Here is a 24,487-nt window from a genome sequence, read left to right as displayed (position 1 = left end):
TCACTCTTGCTCTTTTAAAGTGAATCCAGGAAAGAGCCATAGACCTCCACCTCACACAGGGAGAGCTCCTCCACTCTTCCAGGGATAACTATGTTAACATAGCGGCCTTCCATCCCATTACACTCAAATCCACGAGTAGCACCTGGTGGGATACTTGTGATCACGGCACACCTGGTAGAAGAAACAGAAATGTCTTAATTAACTCAGCAAGGCCTGGCTGAAGGAAAAGATAAAGCTCAGTTCAAACCAAAGATTCACAACCAGAGGAAACTGTTTCAGTATGTTAGAGAGGCGTGAGCTGACCTGTTTCAGCTCGACTCAGACCGGCTAATCTGAGACAGTGGCTGGTTTTATGAGCAATGTCAACTGCTTTAACAGCCAGTTGGCTTGTAGTGTCCACTGGCCAAGTCAGTTACAACCTGTCAGCAGACAGCATGCTGACAACACCCGAGTCTGTATCATTTAAGCCCACTGAAACACTGTCAGTATGGTACCTTTGGAACCAACAGTAACCCTTTAGACGTGGTACCTAGACTCTTGCGTTTCCACCGCAAACAGTCCTCTTAAATGTGGGCGGGGTTGTTGTCACTCACTGCTCCGTCCAGCACTCACTGTATTTCTTCCTTTACCAGTCTGCACCTGGTTTCTCGTCCACAGAACGAGGCTGCATGCTGACATTTTCAGAACAAAATAGAACAGGCTGCAGTGAGAGTCTCTCTCCATGGGATATTTAAAAATACTGGGTTTGTGCATTTAGTCCTTCTCAGGCAAGCTCAGGGGTTTAGTGTTCCCCACAGGAACAAAGCTCCACCATGCTTTTTTCCCCCTTCCAAGTGAGGATTAGAATATGCAGTTCACATAACCTGGCCAAAATTAATCTATATAAACGCTTGATGATCCACTCATTACTAAAATTGTTTGTCATATAAAAACTAAAGTGATGGTCAAAATTGTCACAGAATTTTAAGGTATGTTGATGGATTCATGTCATCAACTCATGCATTGAGCAACATCACAAGTTCCAACGTTCCACCTTAAAAGTTGCCGGCAGTCGGCCCAGTGAATTAAATTATTTTTTCTCAGACTCCAGCTGCTGTAAGAGGCAGCAAAACATCCTTTCATTTTATAGTTACAGTTAACTAATAAAACTCTCCACAGTATGAACAGTGGTTACATGAGCCTCAAAACCAGACACAACTCAGCCCTGAGCAGAGTGACCGTCCTCTACTGACCAATCAGACTGCAGTGTTCACAGCTCCACCTTTTAGTACCAGATCTGTGTGCTAGGTACCCCAACAGAGGGGGGACAAAACATGGGGACGGTACGGAACGGTTCTATTGGTACCATCCACAACTTTTCACTGTGGAAACAGAAAAACTTAACATTTCCTTATTTTGCTGCTTCACAATAAATGTTTTTCCATGTAGCCCACTTCGTAGAAAATACCAGGATATATATCGTGTTTCGCCCATTCAGCCTGAAAATACCGAGATATTAATTTTTGTCCATGTCCCCCAGCCTTAGAATGCGACATGTTTCACATCAGCTTGTAGAGAGGTGAATATCAGTAAGCAATATTTTTTGGCACAGTTAACCACTTACTACAGATTTTTACTCATTAATGGGAAATTCTGACTTGTAAGGACTTCAGCAGCTTCAGACCGGTGGCATTAACATCGCACCTCATGAAGACTCTGGAGCGCCTGGTCCTGTCTCGTCTCCGCCCCGCAGTAGACCCTTCAATGGACCCCCTGCAGTTTGCCTACCAGCCTGGCACTGGGGTGGACGACGCCATCATCTTCCTCCTGCATAGAGCTCTTTCTCACCTGGAGAAGTCCGGAAGCTCTGAGAGAATCATGTTCTTTGACAATCTTTGACTTCTCCAGCGCTTTCAACACCATACAGCCTGCACTTCTGAGGGACAAACTGGAGCACATAGGGGTGGCTAATCACCTCACATCCTGGATCCTGGACTACCTCACAGAGCAGCCGCAGTATGTCAAGACCTAGGATTGTGTATTGGACTTGGTTGTCTGCAGTACGGGGGCCCCGCAGGGGACGGTGTTGGCACCGTTCCTCTTCACCCTCTACACTGCAGACTTTTCATACGACACCCCCACCTGTCATCTGCAGAAGTTCTCTGACGACTCTGCCATCGTCGGCCTCATCACAGATGGGGACGACAGGGAGTACAGAGAACTGAACCAGGACTTTGTGGACTGGTGCCTGAGGAACCACCTTCAGATCAACGCAGGGAAAACCAAAGAGCTGATGGTGGATTTCCGCAGGCGCAGACTCCTCCCCCCAACACCGGTGAACATCCAGGGAAAGGACATTGAGATGGTGACATCTTATAAGTACCTGGGTGTTCATCTTAACAATAAACTGGACTGCACTAATCACATAACAGCACTGTACAGGAAAGACCAAGGCAGACTCTACCTGCTGAATCTCATATCTGCATGCAGATGTGGGATATGTGCGGACAAATTATGATAAATGATAGTCATGATGATTCATTTTATTTGTGCCTGATGTGCACAGCACATATAGGAACACACTTGTTATTCCTCATACTTATGTTTCGTCTTATTATTTTTCTTCCGCCAGATTTCGGTGTGTAACTTGTGCCACAGCTTTGAGCGCACACACGGCCTTTATAAAACATATAGATTCAAGATTCAAAATGCACAATAAGGACACGCGTTTCCCTGCAGAATGGCATTCGTTCTTTTCTGTCACCAATTAATGTTAAGCAATATAAATCTGAAGTATAAAATAGATCATAATATATACGGTGCGCACTGTTATAACGTCTCTTTGCTTAGTGTAATATTAATTTTTCTGACGCGACTGGATCTGTGAGCATTTGGTCGCTAAGAAGACTGTTGAGAGTGGGTCAGCTCGTGGGTCAGAAAAGTGCGAATCTGGGAAACGCGTTTTTCTTTCAAGGCGGGCTTAAGAGCGTTCTTACAAAGATCTTAGCGCTAAGATCTTCTCATCTGGATCTGGGAAGCGCGGCCAATGTCAATATAGACTGGACTGTAACATAAAATCTGGAGATTGGAGATGTGGTGTTATGATCAGAGCTTCAACATTTTAATCCCAAATAACTAAAGTATGTAGCACCAAAGAGAAACTGAAATTATTCTTCCTCCTGTAGCATAAATGATTTCCATTAAATTCCAGTTTGAAGACTTTTTAATATTGTAAAGAACAGGCTGTACACTACCTGGGGTTGTTGTTGCCGTTGTTTTCGAGAGAATCTCCGATGCGGATCTCAGCTCCATTCAGTCGTTCCCAGTAATCAACTCGGTTGGTTACATTAACAGAAAAGACTTTTGTGTGTCTGGGCAGAACCAGTCGCCACCAAGGATTCATTTCTTTGCTTGTGTGACTGCAGGACGCCTTGATCCAGTTACCGTCATGATACCCATCAATAGCATTATATGGAGAGCCAAATAGATGCAGTGATGACTGTGCGGCTTTTCCTTGGATTGCCAGGTTTTCTCCTGCAAAAGCAATAAAATATCAGCAGAGACACAACTTTTTTGTTTTGTTTTGCTTTTAGTGGTATAATTTTAGACAAATGCAGACATCAATAATCTGACTCTGACAGGTCCTGACTCTAGGGAAGTCCAGTACTATTTTCACTACTGAGAACTTTTTGTATTAATTTTTTTAGGTGACACAATGACAACTCTCTGCTACTGAAAATGGTACAGACAGGATGTTTTACAAAACTTGGCTCAAATTGTCATCAGTGGCTGTGCAGCCTCCCATCAGCCATGAGGGGACGTACATCCACACCCAGTGCTGGAGAGGAGAGGGTTGTATAATAACAAGCAAAAAAGAACTTGATCAGTGGAACAGCTCCAGAGAAAACAGGTCCCTTCTGCTCTATGACTGTGTTTAAGTGTACTGTTCTTGATTTTAACATGTATGAATTTGTCTGTTTGGACCACAACCACGGGACCAGCACTGTAAGAGCTCATTGTTGCTCAATTTTGGAAGTTCTGTGCATCACTAAAATCTGACATGCAGGCAGGAGGATCTGATCTCTATGTTATAAAGCCACTGATAAGTACCTATATAACACAGAGATACAACACTGGTATTGCTCAAACTCTCACCAGTTGGGGCACGGTACCCATAAACCTCCACTTCACAGAGTGTAAGAATCTTGTTTGAACCAGGTAGATACACAGTCACGTAACGTCCCTCCACACGACCGCTGACAGTCACAGTGTAGGACTCCCCTGCAGCGATTGCAGGAATGGTACCAGCCCTGAATAAGCAACAAAAAGAGAGAAAGCAGCTTAATAATGATGTTCAGTATCTATTTTGGAGTTTCTCAGTGATGCAGACAGAAGTGTCCTACTTAAAGAAACAGGTCTGTTGTGACTGGGCTGACTGGACTGAGGTTGAAGGTAAAACATGGTGATGAATAATGAACGGAGCAGATATGAAAATAAGCAGTTAAATTTCCCTATAAGAAACAAAGGTACGAAATAGTAGCTCTAGCTAGCATTTTTTTTCATATATATCCTCTATAAATATGTTAATGAATAATCAACATGCACTCACAGTGGGTTAGAGGCACCATTGCCTTCTAAAGAGTTGCCGATGTGAATCTTTGCCCCGTGGATTCTTTCTGCACAGCAGTCTCCTCTGTTGGTGATGATGACGGAGGTGATGATGTAGGACTCCAGCAGGTCCACTCTCCACCAGGGGTTAGTCTGTTGTGCAGTCGCGGTACATGATCCATGGAGGTAATTGGTATCACGGTTTCCATCAATGGCATTGTAGGCAGCTGCAAAACCAATCTGCTGTCCGTTGTAGCGGGTTGACTGAGTTGCTTTGCCACGCAAGGCCACATTTCCTGTGAAAGAAATACACACATTTTTTAGCTCCCAGCTTAACGTTGGCTAATGCATGCTAATGTAGCCTTGAGCCTCTACCCTCAATCAGAGGTGAGGCACAGCTTTAAGGACCAGACACACAAAACCGAATTCAAAGAACTTTCGGCGACCGAGGCCCCCTGCTGCATTGTCTGACGTTGCTGTGTCTCGGCAAAAAAAGTTGCACATGGACACACAGCTGACAGTTGGCCAGCACGTACGTTCTGTGCCTGACTGACAGGAAATAACTCTCCACACCAGCACACAGTGTTCGTCTGTAATCCTTATTCAAAAATGGAAACCAGAAGACTTGTCTTGACGTCTGGACGTTAGTTAGCACATCAACAATACAATCCAGTGTTGAAAGAACAAAGCATATCTACCATGTGTCAGTGAACAGTAACACAAACCATCACCAAATGTTTCTGCTGAAGAGCTCAATGGCTAAAGAAAAATAATATTACCTTATGTAACAACTTTGTTTATGTCTCACTCTCTCTTGACTTTAACTTCTGTTTCTCTTCTTGTGTGCTGAGCTGAACTGCCAATCAGAGTATTCCTTTTGCCGATGGGCTCCTCTATGCTGATACAGATTCAACATGCTGAATGAGCCCCCCCCCCAAAAAAAACCAGACCAACGAGGTCCTGCACCGACAACACTCATCAGTGGCCCAACTTTGACTGACCGTCAATTTGGTGTGTCAGGGCCTTTTCCACCTTCTAAGTTGGTCACACCAAGACCCTTCACAAGACTGGCCCACTGGGAAAATCCCACACCTTTGTGATGGCCCCGTTTGGGGTAAAGAAGCTAAGTGGGACAAAGGTTTTGGGAGAGAGCCCTGACCTTATTCTTTAATCAGTTTTGTAAATGCAATCGGGGAATTATCTCTGGTAATGTTTTATAGTAAATACATAAATACACATATTCTTACATTTTACTTACCAGAAGGGCAAGCTGAGCACATCCCCGAGAGGAGCAGCAAAAGAAAAACCACACTGGGCTTCATTATTCTGTTTATGACAGACAAGAGAAAGAGTTGTTAATAGAAGTAAAGTTGCAAATGCATTATTCTAAGCACATTTTGACTGCCAGATTCTCAGAAACATTGGAGATGGCTTATGGTGGTGAAATGAACATTCAAGTCACGGACAACAGCTCAGATGGACATTCTTGAAGCTCGCTCAAAACTTGCAACATCAAACAACAAACTTTCAGTCTCATTTTTCACTTTACATCAGACATAATTTTCTCAAAGAGCAATTATCCCCACGTTTTTCTGCCGATAAATAAAAGTCACTTTGTCCCAGGAACAGCTGATTTTACCACAAGGCTGTTGAGTGGCATTCATGTCATCACAGACCTGTTTTCAGCCAGTCTCTCCCTACAACAGTTGTCTCTTGAAGCTGTTTTGTGATGATCTGCTTTGCTAGATTTTTACAGTTTCAATACTATAAGGCAATAAAGTCAGAGAATAAAGTCCCACAGAAAAATGATTTTATTTGGCACCCCATCATTTATGAGCAGGCCACATTTTAGCTCTTTGTAGACCTACACAATACAAGGATAAAAAACTATTCAGCTTAACAGTTTGACGTTGGCCTACTCTCTTCCAAATAATCCAACCACGTAACTACCCACTGATTAATTTCAATCACACAATTTGATCCTCCTAAAGCTCCTCCTAAAACCAGCTCAGTGCCACAGGCGCTGATTCCATGGGCGCTTCAGGGCTTGAGCAGCCATGGAGAGGTCTGAGCACTTACGTGCTCCAACACACAGTTAACAGTATCAAACAAGTCAAACAGCTGTATACTGGAAACAAACTGCACCTCATGGCTCAGTTAGTATTAACTTCTTTTCATCATTTAATGCACTTTAGACCAATGTAAATACTGGTGCCACTAGGTGGATGTAAATATAGGTCTAAATTTTTTTTCATGCTGTAACTGTAGGGCTCTGTGAATTGTACATGTGAATATTATGTAGGTTATTTTGCTTACATCAAATGTTAGTATCCGTAAAAGTCTACAAATCGGCGTCCTTAGTGATTGTTCTCTAAAAAAATTAATTTATCTTTTTTTGTATTCCTTTGTGACATACAACTGCACAACAAGACATTTTTATTCCAGGTATCTCGACTGTTTCTCTGTGGTTTCCGTTGTTTTTCTGCCATCATGATGCGCACGCATCTGCTGTGACACTCACTCATTGTTGTCTTTTAAAGTGTTACCGATACAGTTGGCTCTTATGAGTGTTTGTTGAGTGTAATTCTTGAAGGCACAGAGAAAACTATATGTAAGGGATAATGTATAATGAGCCGGTGAATACTGGGAAAATAACTCCCGACAAGGGAATAGAACCCTGAAGGGAGTTATTTTCCCAGTATTCACCGGCTCATTATACATTATCCCGGATTCGACAACTTTTGGTTTAAGTTTTGTACTCACCCAGGCTTAGTGGACTGAACCGAGGCATAAAACTCGCGTAAAATGTCATTAAGCATGACTGCTGAGTGTGTATTCAAATCTGTGTTCTTTTGTTTTTGGCAGAGAAAGTCCATATTCTTATTCTTCAGCGACATCCCATTCCTCAAAATCCTTGTAGCTACTCTCCAAATAAGTTAAATCAAATGTTAAAATCAGCCAGTTCTGTTTGTTTTTTACTTCGGAAGTTGTTTGACATCTGCAGTGTTGCAGGACAGCGTCCCTTAGCAACGCTGGGCTACATAGCAACTGTGTAATGACCGTTGCTAGTAGCAACGGTCATTACACAGTAATATCAGACCGCTGACTGCCGTGACTGACCAATCAGAATACAGCATTTAATAGAGCCGTGTAATAAATGCATATATATATACAAAGAATTCATAACAGACAAGATGCATTGATATAATCAGTAACACTAGAATGACACCATGAGAGGGCAGACCTCTGACAAGGCCAAATGCCATCTTGCAGTACAAACAAAAGTGGAAAATAATTTGTTTATCCGCCCCATGACACTCCATAATTAAATGGGTTCATCCTTAGCCCATGACTCACCCATCTGACAAGAATTGTGAAAATTAGGCCAGAAGTTTTTCCGTAATCCAGCTGAGAAACAAACCAAACTGAAAACATAAACTCCCTGGTGAGGATAATAAATAAAATAAAAGAAATGCAATATGAAATGCTCACCCTAATTTCTGGTTAGAAGACAGACTGAAATCCTTTGTCTAGATTCCAGGAGTCGTGTATGAACACACCGTGAAATATTCCCCAAAGTTCATGTAAGAAACACACAATGATTTTGTAATATAAATGTATACTCTTTGTGATTATGTGCAATGTCTGTTATACTGTGTTGTGAAGTGCACAGTGTGATACTTTGTCTTCTTTGTTTCTGTTGTGAAACCTTTAAACTACCATTTACCAGCAGGTGTTAAATGTGTCAGAATCAAAGAGCAACTCTGTATTAATTGGGTCATTAGGTCTGTAAATCAGTGCCTTTTATGCTCCCAAGGCAGTCAAGGTAGTGGTGGTACTGATAGTGATGATAGCAATAGCTGAACACAACACCTTTTGTCATGTGACTGAGAATGTCCTCTTCCAAAAGACGAGCACACAGGGTTTTTTTTTTTACAAGCAGCCATTTTGGCCCACATTTATGTTTTTGTTAGCCAGACTTCCATCCAGCAGATTGATGTTTACCAAAAGTCAACATAGTTATTCTGACAACGTGATGTAGTATATAGATGTACAACATGTGTCACATGAGATATATGACGTTGCCTTTGTAACAAACCTAATAATTGTAACCATGATGTTTTTTCTAAACCCAACCACGTAGTTTTGGTGCAACTGCAACCATTTCACATGTTACCCACATGTTTAAAACTGTGACCATAAACAGTCATATATAAGCTACTCTGCCGTCCATCTGTAGGTGCGCTAATTTAGGACACACCTGTGGGTCATATTCAGATGTATGAAGATACGACTCACGTGGTTGTATGGATTGGAGGACTTCTTGTATTTTTAGCAAACTTTATAAAGGTATTCAGTGTACATTAATTCCTGTTGGTAAGCACTTTGCCCTGTCATGATGCTTATCAAAAAGTTGCCCAGTGTATCACCACAATAAGTGACAGACAGAGGGATTTCAGCAGTTGGCTGATATTATTGAACGTTTTGAACAATCAGTGCTGTAATGTTTCATTGAATGAATAAAAACCACATTTGTCTTACCTTGGTGTGCAAATCTGGACAGGAACAGTTCCTAAACACCAGCGATGTAAAATGTCAACTTCAAAGTGAAAATGACGACTAAAGAATCTGCTAACACTAACCTGACTGCCACGTAACGGAAACATTCAAACTAAGGCAGTTGTTGATCAGTTGTGGCCCCTACCAGCCAGTTAATGCCTGCTTCACACTACAGAACAATTTTCTCTCTTCCAAAGGTCACTATGTCAGATAAGGCAATTGTCGAGTCATAAAATTGTGCCGTGACAGACTACACGATGGTCCATGACCAATCACCCCTGGTCGTCTTTCACGACTTATGTGATGTCAACAATTTATTCTTGTCCTATTTTTATTATAACTTTTATTTCAGTCACTGTGGCTGTTCATGTCCTAGCTGGAATGTCACTGTAGTAATGTTAAAAGCGCCACCAGATGTCAGGAGCTACATTTGGGATTGTCTCAACCGAAATTATAAAGTTTTGAGTTTGAAATGACGGCGCGCTGCATTAATAATAGAGTCAAGGATGAGTGTAATTATTTGTTTTGAATCAGGCACCAGTAAAATACTTCCTACTGTAAGTACAGTGGAAGAAAACAACTGATGGACTTTTTAAAAAAGTGTTAGCAATAGTTTTTTATCCCAAAGTTGGCTCTTTTAAGATTTTAAATGTAATTCTTGATGGTTTGATGAACATAAGCCCTAATGTAGTAAAACAGAAGACAAATAATTCATAACGATAATGAACTGATGAAATAAATGAAGCGAGAGAAATGTGGACACAAGTGCTTACCCTGATTCCTCATTCTTCACTCTTGGCAGCCCCTTCCAGGTGTGATAGATAAATATTCCCCAAAGGTCATTTAATACACACATCTCACAGAGAGACGAGTGTTCTGATCCAGCAGTATCAGCTCAGTTCAGACTTTACTGGCATAAAAGTTGCCAAAGCATCAAATAAAATGTATCCAGATATTCGAACAGTACACAATAATGGCAATACAAACATTAACACATTAAAACATATATTTCATTATACTGATAGTTTTAATTCATTTTCATACAAATATCATATATGACAGCACAGAAAGCAGTGTTGATTTTGTAAAAAGTAAAACAAAAGTTTTTGGGGGGTTTTCCGTGACAAAAACTAGGGATGTCGAGCTAAAAATAGGTGTTGATAATAAAAACTAAGACGAAATCTGTGTTGCCTTTTTGTTGACAAGACATGAAGAAAATGTTCGTGGATGACTATCAGACATTGAGAGCCAAGAAAGGACGTGCTTGTAATTATCTTCAAATGCGACATGAGTGACAAGCAACTGCAGTAAATAGTCTGTGCCAGGATGTTTGGTTAGTCAGCAAAAACCATAATCAGCCGTGTGTCTGACTGGATGGTGGAGCTGCTGAATGGATTTGCAGAATTAGTTGCAGCGGTGGCTGTTAGCAGTTAGCTACGCCTGTTATGGCAGCGGAGTGAGCAGCAACTGGCTGCTGGACTTCACAGCTGACTCCACTCAGTCCGGACCGTCGCAGGAAGGTTTCTGGGTTGATGGTGTTTGACAGGCAGGTAGGAGGCTCACTTATCTGTGAGTGTAGCTGTGCTGTAAGTAAACAGTCTGAACTCAGATTAGTTTTCTGAGATCTTTTCTGAGATGAAAGATTAGTTTGAATCATCAACTCTGTGAGAGGACACCAGTTTAAATCTCCAGACTAACATGTTGCAGATGAAGAAAGAAGTTATGTTTCTGCTTCTTAACAGTCAGATGGATAAGTCAGAGTTTACAATGAACCTGGGGACAAATCCTAGTTGTCTCACATTAGTTTTTTGTCGTGTCAAAGTTTTTGAGATCATAAATAGAGAGATGCTGAGCTTTTCAAATGATCATTTAGTGTGTGTTTGTAAATCAACCCTTAAACCTGTCAAACACTGCTGGAGAGATGACAGTTTATAAATGTGTAGAAATTATTTGTAGTTGTAGAAAACCTATTGATTAAAAGTAATCTTTTGTTTCCTATCTGTGCAGCCGAGAAAAAACTCTTGTAATAATACAAGAATAAAGTTGTCCCAAGAAAAAGTCATAATATTACGAGAATAAAGTTGTGATATTATGAGAAAAGGTGGAGACACCGGCTCCACGTGGCTGTGCGAGCTGCGCTCTGATTACGCGCGCATCTCCGGCGATGAATTTTGGAGTCGTTTACCGACACGCCTCTTCATTAACAAAGAGCATGGATGAAGGTGAAGTCTCTGCAGCAGCTGAATTGGTGAGGTGGAGACACCGGCTCCGTGGTGGTCTGCAGCGGCAGTCTGATTACGCGCACATCTCCGACGATTTGTGGAATCGACCACCAACATGCCTCCTCATCAGAGGAGTGGACGGAGGACGCCGAAGTCCCGGCGGCACCCAAGGTCGCTTATATTGGAGTTATGCTATGTAGCGTGTGAAATAGAGTATGGTGAATGTGCTAGGAAAGGTAGTATCGGCACTGTCTCTACCTGGAGCTCACATGTACGGAGGTAAAGGAGGTTGTTGGGTTGGTGCGGGGAGCAGTGAGACCTGGCATTAGGGGAGTGTCTCTGGGGCACCAGAGATCACTGTCTAGCCTCCTGGAGGTGTCGTGGGACCAACTAGACGAAACACTGGTGAAAGGAGGTTCCCACCTGATGACACCAAAGACGTGTTAGTTATCACTGCTCACTGGTCTGTATAGTTAAGCCTTGCCATAATAGCTTATCATAGAGCTTACGAGGTTATTCACTGAGTGCTGATCCTTTTCTAGAGCACAAACTTCTTGTGTTTATTTGAATTCATTGTGAAGCAACCCTTACTGTGCGTTGACACCAAACACGATGGACGCGATGTCATTGCCCGTAACGCGAGTATCGCGTCGCTTGATCACAGATGTCACCTTTTTGATTATCGCTTCAATCGCAACCCTCCTCCCACAATTTTCTTCACCTCCTGCTATTTTCTCGTCAACCATGGCTGAGTTAACTACCGTAGCTACTCTTTATCTGTTGTGGACATCTGATTTGGATCGGAGACCCAAACGCCGCCGTGTCTGGGTTCACAATATCCTCCAGAAACGCACACAGCTGGGTGAATATCATCACCTCCTGCAAGAGCTGCGTCTGGATGACGGTCGTTTCCAGTGGTATTTCAGGCTGACGCTGGCCCAGTTTGAGGACCTGTTGGCCCGTATCGGTGCGAGGATCTCCCGCCTGGACACCAACTACAGGCGCTCCATCCCAGCTGCGGAGCGCCTGTCCATCTGTCTCCGGTTAGTTGCTTATAATTTCTTTATGAATGGTTGGATATCAACGCTGATTGGATGTCGCGCGATGTGTTCAAATTTTTCAACTTCAAGCGACACACGCGATGAGGCGATGGACGCATCATCGTTTCATCGCGTCACTCTTATCGCCTTAAACGCGTCGCCCGAAGCGACATCGTGTGTCATCGCGTCATTTACATTGATTTTGAATGGAAACTTGTGGCGTTCATCGCGTCCATCGCGTTTGGTGTGAACGCACAGTTACTTGCACTGAATTGGAAGTATTTTAGAAAAATACACTGAATTACAAGGCTTTAGACAACAGTGCGCTATTGTAGACTTAACATGTAGGTTATAATAGGTCGTGATCTAAAGTGGGCCAGTCTGAGGCATGAAACTCCAGGGCTGAAAATGAGTCCCACTCCGGCCCTGCCTCCGAATGTGTGTGTCGAGGCAACACACCTGAGACAAAGAGCAGCTGCCACAAGCAGGTTCAGATTTTCTTTTTCTTCAATGAGGCCCTAATACTCCGTCGTACAGCCCAAATAAAGACACAAGTTAAAAACTGAAAACATGATTCTTCTGTAACTCCACATTCTTTGTGTTTAAGTTTAATCAAGTGTGTTTTGATCCAGACCAACATGCAAGGCTCTTTTAATGATTTAATTCTATTTCAGAGACACAGACACAGCAGCAGGCAGTGACAGTACGATCACCATTTCAGCATTAAAGAGCAGTTTAAAACAGCATTAGAAAACAGATCAATCATGAAACACACGTAGGCTCCTGTGATAATGTTTTTATTATAGTAAGCTTAATTCAAACATGATTCAAACTGATTTACCAGAGATCATGTAAGAGCCAGTTTATCTGACTAATGCCATATTGCTATTGTCTAGGACAGACTTAGCTCCATGTTGCACACAATGTGATTGGTTATTTATCATGCAAACAATGCAGCAATCAAATTAAAGCTAAATATATTATTTTGGTTTGTCTGAGTACGTATAACAACACTGGCTTTTTTTTTTTTTAATAATTTTATTTAACAGGGACCATGTGTTATAAACATTAATCTCGAATCACAAGAAGACTCAAGAAGGCTTCATTCTTGCTCTTTTAAAGTGAATCCATGAAAGAGCCATAGACCTCCACCTCACACAGGGAGAGGTACTCCGCTCTTCCAGGGATAAATATGTTAACATAGCGGCCTTCCAGCCCATTACAGTCGAATCCACGAGTAGCACCTGGTGGGATGCTTGTGATCACGGCACACCTGGTAGAAGAAGCAGAAATGTCTTAATTAACTCAGCAAAGCCTGGCTGAAGGAAAAGATCATTTTCACCACGCCCATATGTCTAAATCTCAGTTCAGACCAAAGATTCCTCAAAACCAGCCACAACTCAGCCCTGACCGTCCTCTACTGACCAATCAGACTGCACTGTTCACAGCTCCACCTTTTAGTACCAGATCTGTGTGCTAGGTACCCCAACAGAGGGGGGACCAAACATGGGGACGGTACAGAACGGTTCTGTTGGTACAATCCACAACTTTTTACAGTGGAAACAGAAAAAAAGCGTACCGTTTATGCTGTTTCATTATTGTTAGAGATGCAACCAAGTATCTCACTTTCCTCATCCAGATTTAAGGAACTTTAAGTTATATATAGTTATATTGGTGTTAACTGGCAGGTTTTCAGAACGCTGTAGACTGACACAAGTATTCACAAGTATTCTTTGGTCTGGAACTGGGCTTCATTTGACTTGTAATAGACACTGAGGGTTACACTGGGTTTGTAGTCCTGCATGTTTAGTTTGTAGGCTGTTGGTGGCAGATGTTTTTATCAGGGCATCATTGTAAGTATTGATATTTCAGGATTGTCTCTCATGAATGTCTCTCTTTAGGTCATGTCACAGAGAACCACTTTGTCCTATTTTTTTCTTATTGCTGAGATGTAAATTGTGACCTCAGTGACTTTAGACAGATCCTTAACTGTAACCCAAGGGTTCTCGTCCACCTTTTTATACCATTTTTTTTTTTCACCTCTCTTCATCTTCAGTACTCTGAGAGCCCAGGTGAATGCAGGATGTTTCACAATATTTTTTTGGCGCAATTAACCACTAACTACAGATTTCTACTCATTAATGAGAATTTCTGACTTGTAGTGGCTTTATTAGGTCATTTGTGGACAGGTTTTTCATATTTAGATTATTCAATAAATGTGCCAATTTCGGAAAACAATAACTTTGATTGTGAACTTTTATCTGTATTCTGTATTCATTTTGTCCCTGTATGTGCACGTTTTTTGAAGTATTACAGATACAGACGAAAACCTAGCCGTACCACTAGAGATCATAGGGCAGTGCAGTGAAGTTCAAGGTTTGTAATCTATCTATCTGTATTAGTGCTGCACGATTTGATAAAAATGTGCGATTTTGGTGGATGATATCGCGATTGCAATTACAAGTTAATAAATAAATGGTATCATGAGTCTGCTTGCTTGATTCAGTGTTTCCCCTACATTATATCGGGGTGGCACTGGCCTGACCTGACACAGTTATTGTTATGGACGGTGATGCGAAATCACAGTAGAGAAATGTTCCTACTTCTTGGATTGAGATTGTTTAGAATGTCAATATAGGTCATTAATTTATAGTTGTTTAGTGCTAAATTATACAATAACAATTTCCACTATGAAAAACACAGTGGAAATCCCACAGAGCAAAGAATGAACTCCCAAATATCAATTTCGGTATAGGTTGGACTGTAACATACAGTCTGCTGTAACATAAAGATTGGAGATGTGGTGTTATGATCAGAGCTTCAACATTTTAATCCCGAATAACTTAAATATTTATCACCAAAGAGAAATTATTCTTCCTCCTGTAGCATTAATGATTTTCATTTAAATTCCAGTTTGAAGACTTTTTAATATTGTAATGAACAGGCTGTACACTACCTGGGGTTGTTGTTGCCATTGTTTTCGAGAGAATCTCCGATGCGGATCTCAGCTCCATTCAGTCGTTCCCAGGAATCAACTCGGTTGGTTACATTAACAGAAAAGACTTTTGTGTGTGTGGGCAGAACCAGTCGCCACCAAGGATTCATGTCGTTGTTTGTGTGACTGCAGGACGCCTTGATCCAGTGACCGTCATGATTCCCATCAATGGCATTATATGGAGAGCCAAATTCATAGAGTGATGACTGTGAGGCTTTTCCTTGGATTGCCAGGTTTTCTCCTGCAAAAACAATAAAATATCAGCACAGATACAACTTTTTTATGTTTGTTAGTTTTTTGTCTAAGTGAAAACATCGATCCCTATCATCATCTTTAGGATACGCTTTTATTTTGAAAGTCTATGTCACCATCAAACGGCAGGCAGATGGCAGGCAGCCCAGAGAAAGACGATGAAGATATAATTACAGTATTTACACGCCCGCCGCAATATTCATTGCCTTATAGAAGCTCAGTTTTAGTAAGTTTTCCAACTTTTGCCAAGAGGGAACTTTAGATATTGCTCCCTAGATTATGTTCACCCAGTTTCATGCAGATCGCTCAAACTTCCTAGGAAGAGATCCATTTGAAGTGTTTTTCAAAAAATTCAAAATGGCGGAAAATCTATATAAGCAGAAGTTATGGGTTCTTGAGGCAAATGTGTTCGTCATGAGGAGAGGCATCTCTGTGCAAAGTTTCATGTCTCTACGACATACGGGGCATGAGATATGCCCATTCAAAGTTTGACATTTCAGTTGGTTGCTATAGCACCCCCCTTTGGCCAATTGATGTAATATTGCTTCATTGGCATCCTCCCATGACCCTCTACCACTGTGCCAAATTTCACATGGACTGACCAAGTCAGTGAGGAGAAAAACCTGGAACAGACAGAGTTTTCGTCATTATATAGTAAGATTTGTTAAGATATGAATGGAGAAAAGTCTGGTAGCCACTAGGCTAATTTATGCAATGTAAAGATGCATAAGCTAATAATGAGTGACTAACAAAAACAGTTGACATGTCTGTGAATCCTGACAGATATTATTGAGCTGAATTGAATTCCTTGGTGAAATGGCTGTTGGGAGAAGTTTTCCTTTTGGGCTTCAAGCGAGATAGGCCTGAAGTTTAATGAACAAGATGATGGTTTGGGTTAAAGTTAAAACATTTCTTCCAGAAAGGACTGACAGAAAGCCCTGAAGACTAACTTATCCCATGTGTTGTTTTATGTGTGTTAGTGGAGTCCGTTTAAAGTAAACTTTACTGCACTTGAGTGGTTACAGTTATTTACATTATTTATGTGTTTAATCTTTTATGGCCAAAAGAAAAAAGGAAAAGGATAGCCGCTTCTGTAATCGATTATGTTAAATGAGCAGAGGATATCATCTCGTATCAATCGCATCCTCTGAATCGCATCGTATCAAAATCGTATCCTGACAGACTTTGTAATATCGGTAAATATCGTATTGCTGTCCGAAGAATCAATATAATATCGTATCATGATGAAACCGGTGATTTACACCCCGATATAATTTAAAAATGTTATGGTTCATCCGCACACTCTACACAGCACATTGTTATCATCAGATTAGTGCCAACTTTGTTTGGCTCATTTTCCGTAGTCAGTGTGGCATAAAAACATGGTGGACTTAGCAAGCTAGCTAATTTAAACCAGTCGCGATTAAATTGGTAGTTTTGGAAAGAAGAGATGATCACCAATTTATTTGCCATGTCTTGTGTAATAACAAGCAAAAAAAGAATGTGACCAGTGGGAACGGCTCCAGAGAAAGCAGGTCCCTGCTGTGTTTAAGTGTACGGTTTTTAATTTTAACATGTATTTACATGAATATTTCTGTCTGGACCGCAACCACAGGACCAGCACTGTAAGGGCTCATTTATGCTCAACATTAGATACATGTATGGACACAGATGGGGCCTTTTATCTGTATTCTATATTCGTTTTGTCCCTGTATGTGCACGTCTTTTGAAGTCTTACAGATACAGACGAAACCTAGCCGTACCACTAGAGATCATAGGGCAGTGCAGTGAAGTTCAAGGTTTGTAATCTATCTATCTGTATTAGTGCTGCACGATTTGATAAAATGTGCGATTGTGATTTTGGTGGATGATATCGCGATTTGCATTTGCGATTACAATTTAATAAATAAATGGTATCATGAGTCTTCTTGCTTGATTCAGTGTTTCCCCTACATTATATCAGGGTGCACTGGCCTGACCTGACACAGTTATTGTTATGGACAGTGTGTAATTGACCATCAACAGGCTGCTGTTACGCACAGTCACACACGCTGCTTGCACAGCAGCGCAGCACAGCACTGTACACACACTGAGTTGGAGCGTAGCCTGTGTTGCGTTCATGCATTGTCACATAAATGACAAATTCCAGCGTGTGAATAGTCCATAGCACAACACAACAGCATGTAAAGTGGCACCTTGTGGGACCTGCAGGCAGGACGATCTCTGATCTCTGTTATAAAGCCACTGATAAGTACTTCTCGGTGAAGATTCTCTGTCATCCAGGTCATGGTAATCTTAAGTGCTATAGTATAGGCAACTGGACTTGCTTGCGTTGCTTGAAGACGTTTCGCCTCTCATCCAAGAAGCTTCTTCAGTTCTAAATGACTGGTACAGACTCTGTAGGGGTTCCCACCCACACAGGGTTTAAAGCCTGCACCTCCATACCAGTCATTTAGAACTGAAGAAGCTTCTTGGATCAGAGGCGAAACATCTTCAAGAAACGTAAGCAAGTCCAGTTGCCTATGATATAACACTTATGATCACTGATAAGTACCTATATAACACAGAGATACAACACTGGTATTGCTCAAACTCTCACCAGTTGGGGCACGGTACCCATAAACCTCCACTTCACAGAGTGTAAGAATCTTGTTTGAACCAGGTAGATACACAGTCACGTAACGTCCCTCCACACGACCGCTGACAGTCACAGTGTAGGACTCCCCTGCAGCGATTGCAGGAATGGTACCAACCCTGAATAAGCAACAAAAAGAGAGAAAGCAGCTTAATAATGATGTTCAGTATCTATTTTGGAGTTCCTCAGTGATGCAGACAGAAGTGTCCTACTTAAAGAAACAGGTCTGTTGTGACTGGGCTGACTGGACTGAGGTTGAAGGTACACACATTACATTTCTCTGAAAGAAATAAAGGTACAAAATTCTAGCTTTAGCCGTTACTTTTTATATATACTGTATCTTCTATAAATATGTTAATGAATAATCAACATGTACTCACAGTGGGTTTGCGGCACCATTGCCTTCTAAAGAGTTGCCGATGTGAATCTTTGCCCCGTGGATTCTTTCTGCACAGCAGTCTCCTCTGTTGGTGATGACGACAGAGGTGACGATGTAGGACTCCAGCAGGTCCACTCTCCACCAGGGGTTGGTCTGTTGTGCAGTCGCGGTACATGATCCATGGAAGTAATTGGTATCGCGGTTTCCATCAATGGCATTGTAGGCAGCCGCAAAACCAATCTCCTGTCCGTTGAAGCGGGTTGATTGAGTTGCTTTGCCACGCAAGGCCACATTTCCTGTGAAAGAAATACACACTTTTTTTAGCTCCCAGCTTAACGTTGGCTAATGCATGCTAATGTAGCCTTGAGCCTCTACCCTCAATCAGAGGTGAGGCACAGCTTTAAGGACCAAACACACAAAACCGACTTCAAAGAACTTGCGGCGACAGAGGCCCCCTGCTGCATTGTCTGACGTTGCTGTGTTCTGTGCCTGTCTGAGAGGAAATAACTCTCCACACCAGCACACAGCAGTCATCTGCAATCCTTATTCAAAAAGGGAAAGACCCGTCTTGCCGTCCAGACACTAATCACTAATCAACCTGTAGTCACCTCTGACTTACGCTTTCATCATTCATTTTAAATGCTAGTAGAGCCAATACACATTGGTCATGTCGTTAACCTGGTTTTAGGTTTTGTCAAGATGACACCCTAATTGTTACTGTTCGTTAACTTTTTCACTGGGACTTTGAGCTTTGGTCAGAAACATGCACACAAGTGGCCTGCTGGAGGTCATTTTGTAGGGCTCTGGCAGTGCTCCTTCTTTTCCTCCTCACACAAAGGGCTGGTTTCCTGGAATCCCCTCCATGCTCTTGAGAGTGTGCTGGGAGACACAGCAAACCCTCACATATGGATGTGCCATCCTGTTGGAGCTGGACAACACGTGCAACCTGATTGGGCTGCAGGTACCGCCTCAGGCTACCAGTAGTGACAAGGACACTAGCAGAATGCAAACTAGAGAAGAATCAGACAGGAAGGATAAGGAGAGAGCAACTGTCTGTGGCCACCACATGTAAAACCATTCTCTTTTGGGAGGTTGTCTTGTTTTTGCCTCTCCATTGCACCTGTTGTCACTTTCATTTGCACCACAGCAGCTGAAACTAATTCACAATCACTCGAGCTTTCCAAATGGTCAGACTGAGGTTTAACTGACTTGGTGTTAGACTGTGATGATTAAGTGTTCCCTTGATTTTTTTTTGAGCAGTGTACTAACTGCCTCAGCGCGAGTAGTACTAGGTACTTTTGGTTTCAGTTGCAATGGCAGCTGGTTGCTACCTGCTATTATGGATTGGACCAGCCCTTCGCTGGAGACCGAATATCTGTGTATATACTGTAAACTGCAGGCTGCTGCTGCTGCTGTATAATGCCAGGATCTGTCTGGGCCTCACGAGACCAGCCCCCAAGATTATCAGACCTCCCGATGGCCAGTCCACACCTGGCTGATGCCTTGCTGGAACTGTTTGGGATATAGAGGCCAAGAAGGGACAAAGGTTTGGGGAGAGAGCCCTGACCTCATTCTTTGATCAGTTTTGTAAACGCAGTTAGGGAATATGAATGGTTTTGCTTTTCGGAATACTGTTGAACTTACATCAGTTCTTACAAACCAGATCCCACAAAATGTATCACATAATTTTAGCCGTCATGTGTGCTTTGAATACTAACATTCTGAATCATTGTGCATTTTAATTACAGTTGTGTGTTACCCATTATTTGCACAGAGCTTATTATTAAATGCCATGACATGAAATGTATGCAACTATCTCTGGTAATGTTTAATAGTAAATACATAAATACGCATATTCTTACATTTTACTTACCAGAAGGGCAAGCTGAGCACATCCCCAAGAGGAGCAGCAAAAGTAAAACCACACTGTGCTTCATTATTCTGTTTATGACAGACAAGAGAAACAGTTAATAGAAGTAAAGCTTCAAATGCATAATTCTAAGCACATTTTGACTGCCAGATTCTCAGAAGCAACTTTGGAGTTGGCTTATGGTGGTGAAATGAACATTCAAGTCACAGGCAACAGCTCTGTTGGACATTCCCAAAGTCGTCATGCCAATGGCACGCTCCCTCAAATCTTGCAGCATCCATGGCAGTGTGTTGTGGGATAAAACTGCACATTTTAGGATGGCCTTTTTTGTGACCATATCAAGGCACACCTGTCGAGTAATCATGCTGTTTAATCAGCATCTTGATTAGGGTTGCACAACTAATCAGATTTTAATCATGATCACAATGTCTGCTTTCCAAACATGAAACAAATATGATCAGCTGCGATATTAATGTTAAAATTGCTTGCTCTGCTCGTAGAAAACTAAGCTGCACATCAAAAACAAACACTTCCTAAACTAACACTCGGCCTCCATTTTGGGGGAGCTGTGCACCATGCAGCACCCTGCAGCAGCAGCAGCCAGTGAAAAATCTGTCATCATTACCTGTTTGGAAGCAATCAGGAGACTTGTGTCTGCACCACAGAGTAACACAACTAACTTGTTAAGCCACCTGAAAAAACACCACAGCCTGCAGCATGATGAATACATGAAGGTCAAGAAGAATAATGACGCTAACAGTACTCCACTGAATCAGTGTCTTTGTCCAGCATCAACTTAGACATCCATAATAGAGCAGCTGTACAGCGCATCACAGTATCGTGACCAATGTGAAAAGAAAAAAAAAACACAGCAGCGGAGACAAAGGAGATGTACTGAATTCAGATGAAGAAGAACCTTATTTTAAATTGCATTGTGATGCAAGGATTTGTAGCACAAGGTGAAATTGAGAGCAGTGCGCTGATTTAATTTTGAGTAAGAAGTTTTAGCAGAATTTTATTTTTATTTTGATTCTTGGAGATGCACTGTGAATAAGGGTCGGTCTTATTATGTGAATGTGAAAAGAAAAAAAAAAACACAGCAGCGGAGACATACTCAAAGGAGATGTACTGAATTCAGATGAAGAAGAACCTTATTTTAAATCGCATTGTGATGCAAAGATTTTTACATTAGCAGGAATGTAGCATAGATAAATAATTGATAAATAGATAATAGAGAAATAATTGTGATCTCAGTATTGATCAGAGTAATCCTGATTATCATTTTGGCCATAATCGTGCAGCCCTAATCTTCATATGTCATACCTGTTGGGTGGATGGAGTATGGACTGTTTTGCCAAAGTGCCCATTAACACGGATTTAAACAATGTGAACGAAATCTGAGAGAAATAAGTATTTAGCGTGCACGCAATGAGACTTCAGTCTTTTATTTTAACTCATAAAAATGCAAAAAAATAAGACTGTTGCTTTTATATTGTTGTTGTTTCGGCATTATTAAAATGCTGAAATGTTCCTGTTCTCCAAGTATTTTTTCCTCCCATGTACCTACCATTTAAGTACCAATAGGAACCAGTTGGTATTTTATAATTACCTAATTCATTAGAGATGTGAACCATTAATTGATTAACTGCAGAGAATATACTTCACAAGTCATGCCTGTCTGTCCATAGGTTAATGTTACTGCTTTTTCTTTTATTGCACTGTGCACCACTTAGTGTTACCAGCGTTGCTGTGAAAACGTTGTGCCCACCCTTTGGTTTCCCTCCAGGTCACTACAGTGAGTAAGCAGCTCAGAAATAAAATGCTCACTCTGATTTCTAGGTAGAACAAATGTTTTATCCCTGGAGTCCAGTGATTCAACTCTTTGCCTCAGCCAGAGTTACTGTATCTTGCCAATTAGATTTTTACTTACGAACAGCGGCTTCTTCTTGTCGGCTTCTTCAGTGTCAGACTGAGCTCCTGCGTGTGGAGATAAAAACCCTTCAAACTGACCGATTTGTGTGAAATCTTTCCCTTGCAGTCCATCATTTATAAAGCTCACTATCCAATCAAATGGCATCATGGAGTCTACTCCCACACACTTCTCCTCAGGTGATCTAGATTCCAGGAGTTGTGAATGAACACCCTGTGATATATTCCCCAAAATCCATGTAATAAACACTATTTGCTCCAAGTAGGTGTTAAATGTATCAGAAGCGGGACGGTGATATTTTACCTTCAAGCCTTTGTTGTCAGCGGATAAAGCCTGAGAAAGATATTTCCTCAAGCAAGACAAATAGGAGCTATGAATTAACAAAGAGCAACTCTATATTAATTGGGTCTTTTGTGTCCTCAAGACAGTCAAGGTAGTGGTGGTAGTGATAGTGATGATAGCAATAGCTGAACACAACACCTTTTGTTATGTGACTGAGAATGTCCTCTTCCAAAAGACGAGCACACGGGGATTTTTTACAAGCAGCCATTCTGACCCACATTTATGTTTTTGTGAGGCAGTGACTACGGTGGGAGGGGTCAAACAAGCACCAGACTTTCATCCAGCAGATTGATGTTTACCAAAAGTCAACCTAAAATCATGTTAACAACAAAATGTAGTATGTAGATATATGTCACGTGAGTGATTTGACAAATGTTTTAACCATGGATGTTTTTTCTAAACCCAACCACATAGTTTTGGTGCAACTGCGACCAGTGTTCAAAACTGTACTTTACTATACTATACTTTATCATCCATCTGTCGGTTTGCTAATTTAGGACACACACCTGTGGGTCATATTCAGATGTATGACGATATGACTCACGTGGTTGTATGGATTGGAGGACTTCTTGTATTTTTAGGCATTCAGTGTACATTAATTCCTGTTGGTAAGCACTTTGCCCTGTCATGATGTTTATCAAAAAGTTGCCGGTGTATCACCACAATAAGTGACAGACAAAGGGATTTCAGCAGTTGGCTGACATTATTGAATGTTTTTTCAATTTCTAACAGTAAGGATACGAAATACAGGACAAACAAAAACAAGAAAACAACCACACTGCCATCTAAAGAAAAAAAAAACAGTACAATTACCAGCCAGTCATAATGTGTCCACAGAAAGGTTGGGACAGAGAGAGAGCATCAACATCAATAGGATAAAGACAACAGATGGTCAGGGAAGGTCCAAAGGAGACATAGTGTCCTGGTATATCGAAGCGCAGTGTACAGACCAATGCAAGGGAGTAGCTCAATGTGGTTAGTCAGCTTGAGTCTTCATCCTTTTGATATGTTCAATATAAGGTCCCTAAATTTTAGAAAACTTGATAAGGCTGTTAGACAGTGTACTGAATTTCTTTGAGATGTAGACAAGAAACCATGTCATTTAGCCATTAAGTAAAGCAAGGAGGAGAGGCAGATTTCCATTCTCGCAAAATAACCCTTTTTGCTATGACTATACCAAACATAAGAGCTTGCTGTAATGCACGGCGATGAGTTAAAGAATAATCAGTCCCTCACTGTCTCACTGTGATACTGGGCTATTCTAACTGTACAACTGAAAAATGTGTGCCCAGAAATTCCTGAGTTTGGGGCTAGACCAGAAAAGGTGAGCCAAGGTCCCCACACCTGATTTACATTTGTCACATGTAGCAGACAAAGTCAGTGCTGTAATGTTTCATTGAATGAATAAAAACCACATTTGTCTTACCTTGGTGTGCAAATCTGGACAGGAACAATTCCTAAACACCAGCGATGTAAAATGTCAACTTCAAAGTGAAAATGACGACTAAAGAATCTGCTAACACTAACCTGACTGCCACATAGCAGAAACATTCAAAACTAAGGCAGTTGTTGATCAGTTGCGGCCCCTACCAGCCAGTTAATGCCTGGTTTTATTGAAATAATAATAATAATATAACCTTTATTTATATAGCACTTTTCAAAACATATGTTACAA

General features: G+C 41.5%; 1 protein-coding gene across 1 annotated transcript; it reads right to left on the bottom strand.

Annotated features, from left to right (window-relative positions):
• LOC125893458 (uncharacterized) lies at positions 1 to 24,362 on the bottom strand. The gene is made up of 12 exons (XM_049584159.1): positions 24,239 to 24,362; positions 20,544 to 20,611; positions 18,672 to 18,966; positions 18,256 to 18,410; positions 15,366 to 15,645; positions 13,533 to 13,682; positions 9,130 to 9,252; positions 5,846 to 5,913; positions 4,589 to 4,883; positions 4,135 to 4,289; positions 3,234 to 3,513; positions 1 to 171 (listed from the first exon to the last, which is right to left on the bottom strand). Exons 2-12 carry the CDS (start codon positions 20,605 to 20,607, stop codon positions 15 to 17), a joined length of 2,022 nt encoding a protein of 673 aa, XP_049440116.1. The 5' UTR covers positions 20,608 to 20,611; positions 24,239 to 24,362; the 3' UTR covers positions 1 to 14.
• Positions 24,363 to 24,487: the final 125 nt, after the last annotated feature.

This window comes from Epinephelus fuscoguttatus, linkage group LG8, assembly GCF_011397635.1.
Source record: "Epinephelus fuscoguttatus linkage group LG8, E.fuscoguttatus.final_Chr_v1".
In the NCBI taxonomy this organism is placed as follows: Eukaryota; Metazoa; Chordata; class Actinopteri; order Perciformes; family Serranidae; genus Epinephelus; species Epinephelus fuscoguttatus.
This window is presented reverse-complemented; position numbering and strand designations above follow the sequence as displayed.